The sequence below is a fragment of the Homarus americanus genome, unplaced genomic scaffold, assembly GCF_018991925.1.
Source record: "Homarus americanus isolate GMGI-L3 unplaced genomic scaffold, GMGI_Hamer_2.0 scaffold45562, whole genome shotgun sequence".
In the NCBI taxonomy this organism is placed as follows: Eukaryota; Metazoa; Arthropoda; class Malacostraca; order Decapoda; family Nephropidae; genus Homarus; species Homarus americanus.
Window position 1 is genome coordinate 579,613 of NW_024744839.1, and position 10,502 is coordinate 590,114.

At 51.6% G+C, this 10,502-nt stretch overlaps 1 protein-coding gene across 1 annotated transcript; it reads right to left on the minus strand.

Annotated features, from left to right (window-relative positions):
* Positions 1 to 3,931: 3,931 nt before the first annotated feature.
* LOC121878085 (metacaspase-1-like) lies at positions 3,932 to 4,529 on the minus strand (the record flags this gene model as incomplete). The annotated part of the gene is made up of 2 exons (XM_042384077.1): positions 3,932 to 3,970; positions 4,440 to 4,529. Coding segments are annotated over 2 exons (129 nt in total), but the record flags the coding sequence as incomplete, so codon positions are not given.
* Positions 4,530 to 10,502: the final 5,973 nt, after the last annotated feature.

Genomic DNA, 10,502 nt, shown 5'->3' on the forward strand with positions numbered 1-10,502 from the left:
ACTCGCCCGTACATCAATAATGCTTGTCTGTACATCAATAATACTTGCCCGTGACATCAATAATGCTTGTCCATGACATCAATAATACTCGCCCGTGACATCAATAATGCTTGATCGTGACATCAATAACGTTTGGTCCGTGACATCAATAATGCCTTGTCCGTGACATCAATAATACCTCTCCAGATCAATAATGCTTTCACGTACATCAAATACTGTCCATGACATCAATAATGCTTGTCCGTGACATCAATAATACTCGCCCGTGACATCAATAATGCTTGTCCGTGACATCAATAATGCTTGTCTGTGACATCAATAATGCTTGTGTGACATCAATAATGCTCGCCCGTGACATCAATAATGCTTGTCCGTGACATCAATAATGCTTGTCTGTGACATCAATAATGCTTGTGTGTGACATCAATAACGCTCGCCCGTGAGAAAGTTGTATCACTGAACTCCCTGAGATAGTTTAAGTATGTATGGTGTATGTATGTATGTATGTATGTGGAAATGTATGTATGTTGTTATGTATGTAATAATAATAATAATAATAATATATAATAATAAACGGTTTATTAATAGTTGCAGCCGGTGGCTGAAAATATACATTACATTTGATGGACATAATGATATAATATATATGTATATGTATATGGATATGTATATAGATATGTATGTATGTATATTATAATGAACCAAATAACTTTGCCCCTGAAAAGCATTACGATAATTCAATAATTCAACCTTTTGAGTACCGTACGATAATTCCTAAGTCAGAGAGGTTCAGTCATCGTACTAAGGTTCATCATGTACTAGAGAGGGTTCAGTTATCGTACTAGAGAGGTTCAGTCATCGTACTAGAGAGGTTCAGTCATCGTACTAGAGGTGTTCAGTCATCGTACTAGAGAGGTTCAGTCATCGTACTAGAGAGGTTCAGTCATCGTACTAGAGAGGTTCAGTCATCGTACTAGAGAGGTTCAGTCATCGTACTAGAGGAAGGTATCGTACTAGAGAGTGGTCAGTTATCGTACTAGAGAGGTTCAGCATCGTACTAGAGAGGTTGAATCATGTACTAGAGAGGTTCAGTCATCGTACTAGAGAGGTCAGTCATCGTACTACAGAGAGGTTCAGTCATCGTACTAGAGAGGTTCAGTCATCGAGAGGTTCAGTCATCGTACTAGAGAGGGTTAGGTTATCGTACTAGAGAGGTTCAGTTATCGTACTAGAGAGGTTAGGTTATCGTACTAGAGAGGTTCAGTCATCGTACTCAAGGATTTATTATTAAACTGAACTGTTGAGCGATGCACACACACACACACAAAAACACGACACACAAACGCACACAATAATTTCCTGGGTATCATACATAGACAAAGACAATATAAATACAGTGTAGACTTAGTGAACAATATTTATCTCAGTTCCCGCCAATATTACCTGCCAAAATACACTGTATCTTGCCGTAGTGGTGGTGGCAACATGAGTGTGGTACGTCGTTGTTATGGGGTTACTTCTCGTCACCTATATAATGTAAAACAGTATAGAATAGATGGGGGAATTATGGAGGCTCGTGAGCAACGTTTACGCCATACACTTGATTCAACTCTATAACCTAACCTAACCAATCCAACCAAACAAAAATCAACCTAAGCTAATCTAACCAACGCTAGGTCCTAACCTAACGCCAACCAAACCTAATCAAATGTAACACAAACCTAACTTAACACCAACCAAACCTAACACTAACCAAACCTAACACTCAACTTAACCTAACACCAACATAACCCAAATATCAACAACACTAACATAACCAACACTAACCCAACCCAACACTAACCAAACCTAACACTAACTCAACCTAACACTAACCAACCTACGCTAACCTAACCCAACACTAACTAAACCCTAATCAAAGGAAACACAAATCAAAATCTTAATCCAAACCTAACACTAACTCATTCTAACACCTTACTCCAACCCAACACCCAGGTAGAGTTCGGTGTTAACACTATTAGGTGGAAAAACCAGGAGGTTGGGGTAGCTGGGGAGGGAGGGTTGGGGGGTAGCTGGGGAGGGAGGCTGGAGGTAGCTGGGGAGGAGGGTTGGGGGTAGCTAGGGGAGGAGGTTGGGGGGTAGCTGGGGAGGGAGGGCTGGGGTGCTGGGGTAGCTGGGGAGGGAGCGTTGGGGGAGTTGGGGGAGGAGGGCTAGGGAAGCTGGGGAGGGGAGGGCTGGGGGAAGCTGGGGGAGGAGGGCTGGGGGTGGCTGGGAGGAGGGTTGGGGTGGCTGGGGAGGGAGGTTGGTGGGGTAGCTGGGGTAGGGGTTGAGGTTGGGGGTAGCTGGGGAGGGAGGGGTTGGTGGCAGCTGGGGTGAAAGGGTGGGGGCGGAGCTGGGGAGGAGGTGAGTGGGGAGGGAGGGTAGCTGGGAGGGAGGCTGGGGGCAGCTGGGGAGGGGCTGGGTGTGCAGGGAGGAGGTTAGGGCAGCTGGGGAGGGAGGGTTGAGTTTGAGTGGAGCTGGGGAGGGAAGGGTGGGTGCGGGGAGGGAGGGCTGGGGGTAACTGGGGAGGGGGGTGGTAGCTGGGGAGGGAGGGCTGGGTTAGGGGGGAGCTGGGGAGGAGGCTCTGTTGGGGGTAGAGCTGGGGAGGGAAGGATGTGGCTGGGGAGGAGGGTTGGGGGTAGCTGGAGAGGGAGAGTTGAGGTTGGGGGACTGGGGAGGGAGGGTTGGGTTAGGGGTAGCTGGGGGGGGAGGGCTTGGTTAGGGGGAGGGGGAGAGGGGAGGGTTAGGGGGTAGCTGGGGAGGGAGGTTGGGGGTTAGCTGGGGAGGAGGGGGGGAAGGGGAGGGAGGGCTTGGTTAGGGGGTAGGTGGGAGGGGAGGACAGCTGGGAAGGGGAGGGTTGGAGGGTTGGGGTAGCTGGGGAGGCGAGGTTGGGTGAGGGGGGTAAGCTGGGGAGGGGAGGCTGGGTAGCTGGGGAGGGGCTGGGTAGCTGGGGAGGGAGGCCTGGTTAGAGGCAGGTAGAGAGGGAGGCTGGTGGGGTAGATGGGGAGGGAGGGTTGGGGTTAGCTGGGTAGGGAGGCACGGTTAGGGGTGGGGAGAGTGGAGGTTAGGGGGTAGCTGGGGAGGGGAGGGTTGGGGGCTGGGAGGGAAGGTTGGGGGGCAGCTGGGGAGGGTAGGGGCTAGCTGGGGAGGGTAGGGGGCACGGGTGGCTGGGGGGGCAGCTGGGAGGAGGTTGGGGGTGCAGCTGGGGAGGAGGCTGAAGGGCTGGGGAGGGGAGGGCTGGGGGAAGGGGGAGGAGGAGGGTTGGGATAGCTGGGGAGGAGGGTTGGGAGTAGCTGTGGGAGAGTTGGGTTAGGGAGCTGGGTAGGGGTAGCTGGGAGGGAGGTTGGGGAGACAGGGGAGGGCTGGGGGGTGTGGCTGGGGAGGGAGGTTGGGGTAGCTGCGGAGGGAGAGTTGGGGTGGCTGGGGAGAGGAGGGTTGTGGTAGCTGGGGAGGGGAGGTTGAAGGTGGCTGGGGAGGAGGTTGGGGTAGTTGGGGGGGGCAGGGTTGAAGGGTGGGTTGGGGAGGGAGGGTGGGGGGCACCTAGGGAGGAGGGTTGGGGGAGCTGGGGAGGCAGGGGATGGGGGTATCTGGGGAGGGGAGGTTGGGGATGGCTGGGGAGGGTAGGGTTGGGGCATCTGGGGGAGGGAGAGAGGGGAGGGTGGGGTAGCTGGGGAGGGAGGGTTGGGGGTGGGGAGGAGCGGTTGGGGGTAGCTGGGGAGTGGTTGGGGGTAGCTGGGGATGGGAAGGGTTGGGGGTAGCTGGGAGGTTTGGGTGGCTGGGGAATGAGGAAGGTTAGGGGTAGCTGGGGAGGGATTGTTGGGGTGGCTGGGGAGGAAGGGTGGGGGTAGCTGGGAGGGGAGGCTGGTGGTAGCTGGGAGGGAGGGTTGGGGTGGCTGGGGAGGGGGAAGTGGGGAGGGGAGGATTGGGGTAGCTGGGAGGAAAGTTGGGGGAGGGGAAAATGGGGAGGAGGATTGGGGGGTAGCTGGGGAGGAAAGTTGGGGGAGCTGGGGGGGTAGGATTGGGGGTAGCTGAAGAGAGGGTTGTAGCTGGGGAGGGTGGGGTAGCTGGGGAAGGTGGGTTGGGGGTAGCTGGGAGGGAGGGTGGGGGTAGCTGGGGAGGGTTAGGAGCTGGGGAAGGAGGTTGGGGGTGTTGGGAGGGAAGGGTGGGGGGAGCTGGGAGGAGGGTTCGGGGTAGCTGGGGGGGGAGGGTGGGGGTAGCTGGGGAGGGTTGGGTTAGGGGCAGCTGGGGAGGGTTGGGGCAGCTGGGGAAGGAGGGGGCAGTTGTGAGGGGAGGTGGCAGTAGCTGGGGAGAAGGTAACGGGGAGTGGTGGGGGTAGCCAGGGGAGGTGTAGCTGGGGAGGGAAGGGTGGCGGTAGCTGGGGAGGAAAGGGTGGGGGGAGCTGGGGGAGGAGGGTGGGGGTAGCTGGGGCGGGAGGGTTGGGCGTAGCTGGGAGAAAGGGTGGGGTAGCTGGGGAGGGAAGGGTGGGGGTAGCTGGGGAGGGGAGGGTTGTGCGTAGCTGGGGAGGGTTGTGGGGTAGCTGGGGAGGGTAGGGTTGGGGATGGCTGGGGAGGGGGGTTGGGGTATCTGGGAGGAGGAGAGGGGAGGTTGGGGGCTGGGGAGGGGAGGTTGGGGGTGGCTGGGGGAGGAGCTGGTTGGGGAGTGGCTGGGGAGGTAGGGTTGGGGGTGGCTTGGGATGGAAGGGGTTGGTGGCTGGGGAGGGTTTGGGGTGAGATGGAGGTTGGGGTAGCTGGGGGAGGATTGTTGTTTGGGGTGGCTGGGGAGGGAGGTGGGGTAGATGGGGAGAGGTTGGGGGTGGCTGGGAGGGAGGTTGGGGGTTTGGGAGGGGAGGGTGGGGGTGGCTGGGGAGGAGGATTGGGAGGTGGCTGGGAGAGAGTTGGGGAGTAGCTGGGAGGGTGGTAGGAGGTTGGGGGTAGTTGGGGAGGGTTGGGGTAGCTGGGGAGTGGGTTTGGGTGGTTGGGGAAGAAGTTTGGTGGTTGGGGTGGTTGGGTGTGGGAGGGGTGGGTTGGGAGGTGGCTGGGGAGGGGTTGGGAGCTGGTAGGTTGGCGTGTGGGGAGGGGGAGGGGTTGGGGTTGGCTGGGGAGGAAGGGGTGGGGTGGCTGGGGAGGAGGTTCGGTGGCTGGGAGGGAGGTTGGGAGTGGCTGGGAGGTTGGGTTGGGGGTGGCTGGGAGGTTGTGGGGCAGCTGGGGAAGGAGGTGGTGGGGGTAGCTGGGGAGGGGGGTTGGTGGCTGGGGGAGGAGAGGGTGGCAGGTGGCTGGGGGGAGGAGGGTGGAGTGGCTGGGGAGGGAGGGTGGGGAGTTGCTGGGGCAGGGTTGGGCGAGCTGGGGAGGAAAGAGGGTGGGGTGTAGCTGGGGGAGGGGGTGAGGTGGCTGGGGAGAGGGTTGTGCATGGCTGGGGGGGTTGTGGGGAGGTGGCTAGGGAGGGTGGGGTTGGGGTTTGGGGTAGCTGTGGAGGAAGGTGGGATTTGTTGCTTGGAATGTTTAGCTGGATGTTACTGATGTTTCATTACATTGTTTAGTTCTATGCATAAGGTAGCTATTATTCGTGGGTACAGGTGTGAGGCAGTATCTGGCCTCACATTGTCAATTCGTGAAGTGTTCTAAGCATTCTTGCTTATTGGTTCTGTAGAATTGATATAGTTGCTAAGTGCAAAGTGGATACAATCTTAATATGTCGGCTGTTTGCCATTGAGAGTGTTGTGCTATTTCACAGTGTCTGTGGACCTGTCTAAAGGTCTGTCTTCACAGTCGAGGACGTGGTGTTCAAGTGTGTGTGTATGTGTGTACACTTTACATTAATTTTGTTTACATCTGCTTTGAAAATATAGAAAGTACTGAAATAGGTTAAACAATGTATAATCATATTAACAAAGTTATAGTCTCACTTGAGGCATATATAAAACATTTCTTCTCTTTATTCAGCAATTATTTCTTTGATGAATAAATACAAATATGACAAAAAAATCAGAGCTGTAAGAACCAAGTCTAAATCTATCCAAAAGGGTTATCAAAATGTCTTTAGTTTTGCACTGTAACATAACAACCTACAATAACATCAAATTGATAAGGCTAGGATTACGGGTATGTGGGTATGGTGTCTTTAATTTTGAGGAACTGTGGTGAACTCTGGGTTTAAGGAGCTAGTCTAAGAAATTTGGTTGAGAATTCATTGAAAACTTAAGTTTATTTCAAGGGTGAAGCAGGTGAACTATTATTTTGGGATGGAAGGATAGTGGCCCCAAGGACAGTGTGTGGCTGGGCTGGCAGGACTGAAAAAACCTAATTGGGTTTGCAATGCAAGTGTCTGCTTAGATCTCTTGGGAAGCCATTATTAGTAGATTTGCTTTATGTATTTTAATGAGTTCCAATGTCCAAGTGGAAATAGCAGACAAAGATGTTAGAGCTCTATTTTAAGGTAAGTCGTACTAGATTATCTTTATGACAGAGAGAATAAAAATGAAATTTTGAACTCAAACCCAGTGAAGTTGGTTTCTGTACATAAGGCTGTCTCAGAACATTGTAAGACGGTGGATAATAACATCAAGGAATGGAAGATATTTTCTGAATTCTAAATGCGTTGATGTTGCCATGTGTTTAATTAAATAGTTTAGGAACATAAGGCGTAATCAATTGATCTGAAATTAAAAAGTGTCATCAACAATAAACAATAGAAGACAAAGGAAACTAATTAGAGGACATTCAGAGACCCAAAGCTTCTCATGGTGACAGAGGGTTGTGGCAATGGGACAAAAGGTGAACCACCATCCATTGTTGACTAATAGAAACAAACAATCATTTAAAGCTAGTTTAAGAATTCTTTAGAAGTAATGGCAGGAGATATGAGATGTATGAAAAGTGAAGTGTGCTGAAGTGGTTGGGATGGATGGGGATGTGGGGAGGGTGTGGGGTTGTGGGAGAAGGTGTGAGGGTGTCAGGTGTGTGGGGATGGATGGGGATGTGTGGGGATGTGTGGGATGTGGGGAGGTGTGGGGATGTGTGGGGAGGGTGTGGGTGTGTGGGAGGTGTGGGGGTGCAGGTGTGGGGATGGATGGGATGTGTGGGAGGTGTGGGGAGTGTGTGGGAGTTGTGAGATGTGTGGGGAGGGTGTAGAGATGTGGGGTGTGGGGTGTGTGTGGAGGTGTGGGGTGTGTGGGGTGTGTGGATGGATGGGGATGTGGGAGGTGTGGGGATGTGTGGGGTGGGTGCCAGGGGATGTGGAGGAGGGGGTGTGAGGGTGCCAGGGTTGTGTGGGGATGGATGGGGATGTGTGGAGGTGTGGGTATGTATGGGGATGGATGGGGGTGTGGGGGGTGTGGGGTTGCCAGGGGTGTGTGGGATGTGTGGGGATGTGGGGTGTGGGGATGTGTTGGAGGTGTACAGATAAATTTATGTAACATATTTATCGATTTTGGTGACCATCACTAAAAGATTTATTGATTTTAATTGTAAAAAATCATTAGCTGACAGAAGTCTTTCCTGTGACTGCAAGATGATTTAAATAAGCTACCCAGTAATGGGATGATTGTTATACTAACATGAGACCAACAGAACAACGGGCGTTAACGGCAGGAGGCCATAGAATGGTGGCGGCAATAACCTTCGTTAACGGCTGACAGGAGAACCATAAAGAATGGTGAAACTGATCGCGACGATTGTGGCTGACGAGAATATAAGAATGAGTGTGACAATCGCTACAGACGTTAACGGCGGCAGGAGAATATAAGAATGGTGGCGGCAATCATGCGGGCGGTTAACTGCGGGCGTAGAATGGTGGCGGCAATCTTGCGGGCGTTAACGGCGGCGTGGGGCCATGGGAATGGTGTGTCCTTGGGCGGTTGGCGGCGAGACGTAGAGTGGTGGCAATCTTGGGCGTGTTGAGGGCAGGGGCGTAGAATGGTGGCGGCAATGGCCTTCTGGACTGATTACTTGGCCAGCAGAACCCATAGGTGGTGGCAATCGCGTTACGGGCGCGTTAACAGCAGAGACCATAAAGTGAGCATGGTGCCCAGGGCGATAGAATGGTGGCAGCAGTCTGGGCGTTAACGGCAGAGGCCATAAGAATGGTAATCATATACTGGGCGATTAACGGCAGCAGAGAGCCATAAGAATGGTGGCGGCAATCGCCTTGGGCGGTGCTTGAAAATATAAGAATAGTGTGACGAAGTCATATACAGACGATTCTTGGTGAGGAGACATAAGAATGGTGGCGTGAAAGTCCTTCTGAACAACAGAGAATGAAGTGGCTGAAATAGTCATATACAGGCGATTAAGCCATAAGAATGAGTGGTATAGCAAAGTCCTGATCTAGTATAACAAGTGCCTGATCGAGTATAAACAAAAGTACTAATCTAGTATAACAAGGTCCCTGATCCGTGCAAAAGTCCTGAGTCAAGTGTAATAAGTCCCTGATCTGAGGCCTGTAAGGTCCTGGTCACCAGAATAACCAGGTCACAGTCAGGTATAACCAGTGCACTAGTCTGGGCAAGAGTCCTGATCTGAGTATGACAGGTCCTGGTCTGGGTACAAGCAAAGTCCACAGTCAGGTGTAGAGTCACGATCCGGTATGTAAAATTTTGATCAAGTGTAACCAAAGTCCCCAGTCTAGTATGTAAAGGGTCCCCCGATCCAGTATGAAAGTCCCCAGTCTGAAACAACAAGGTCCTGATCTGGTATAGCAAAGTCCTGATCCTGAGTATAAAGCAAAGTCCCTGATCTGGTATAACAAAAGGTCTGATCAGAGTATAGCAAAATTTTGATCTAGTATGCCGAGAATTCCTGATCTGAGTATAACCAGGGGTCCTGATCTAGTATAGCAAGTCACAGTCTGGTGGGTCCTGAATCTGGTGTCATGAGGTCACAGTCTGGTATGTAAAGTCCCACAGTCTGAGGTAGCAGCAGAGTCCTGATCTGGTGTAACAGCATCCCTGATCTCTGGTGCCAGGTCACAGTCTGGTAGCAAGAGTCCTGATCTGGTATAGCAAAGTCACGATCTGGTATAGCAGAGTCACGATCTGGGCTCAGCAGGTCCTGATCTGAGTGTAACAAGGTCCTGATCTGGTATAAGCAAGGTCCCTGAGTCTAGTATAAGCACGATCCTGATCCTGAGTGTAGCAGGTCACGATCAGGTAGCCAACCCAAAGGTCCTGGTACAGGTATAACAGAGTCCTGAGTCTGAAGTGTGGCAAGTGCGATCTGAACAACGGTCACAGTCTGGTATGGCAGGTCCTGGTGGAGTATGGCAAGGTCCCTGGAGTCAAGTATGGCAAGGTACAGTCTGGTATGGCAGGTCCACGATCCAGTGTAGCAAAGTCCCCGATCCTGGTATGGCAGGTCCCCGATCAGGTGTGAGGTCCCGATCTGGTATAGCAAAGTCACGATCTGTGCTTCAAGTCCCTGATCCCAGAAGTCCCTGATCTAAGTCCCCAATCAAGTCTGATCTGAGTGTAACAAGTCCCGATCGTGTAAGATCACAGTTGAGTGTGTGTGAGAGTCCTGATCTGTGTAGCAGGTCCTGATCTGGTATAGTCTGATCTGTGTAGCAAAGTTCCCTGTGGTATATAAGGTCTGATCTGGTATAATGGGGAGTCCTGATCTGGTATAACCCAAAGTCCCTGATCAGGTATAGCAAAGTCTGATGGGAGTGTAAGTCCTGATCTGAGTATAACAAAGTCCCGATCCTGAGTATAAGGTCCCTGGTCTGGTATAAAAAGTCCTGATCTGGTATAGCAAGTCCTGATCTGGTATAGGTCCCTGATCTGAGTATAGCAAGGTCTGATCTGGTATAGCAGTCCTGATCTGGTATAACAAAGTCCTGATCTGGGTATAGCAAGTCTGCCGTCTGGTATAACAGGTCCTGATCTGGTATAACAGGTCCCCGATCTGGTATAGCAAGAGTCTGATCAGTGCTCAAGTCTGATCTAGTTATAGCAAAGTCCCTGTCTGGGCAACAGGTCTGATCTGGTATAACAAAGTTCTGATCTAGTATGTAGTCTGAGTCTGGTATAGCAAGTCCTGATCTGAGTATAGGTCCCCTGATCCAAGGTATAACAAGTCACAGTCTAGTGTAAGGTCCCTGATCTGGTATAAAAAGTCCTGATTGGTATAACAAAGTCCTGATCTGGTATAACAGAATCCCAATCTGAGTTATGTAGATCCTGATCTAGTATAACAAGGTCCCTGATCTGGTATAACAAGGTCCTGAGTCTGTATGTAAAAGGTCCGAGTCTGGTATAACAAGGTCCTGATCTAGTATATCAGAGTCCTGATCTGGTATGTAAGGTCCTGATCTGGTATATAGGAGTCCCTGATCTGGTATAACAGGTCACAGGTCTAGTATAACAAAAAGTCCACGATGGTATAACAAGGTCCCGAGTCTGGTATAATCCTGGTCTGGTATGAAGTCTGATCTAGTATAACAAGTCTGATCTAGTATAACAAGGTCCTAGT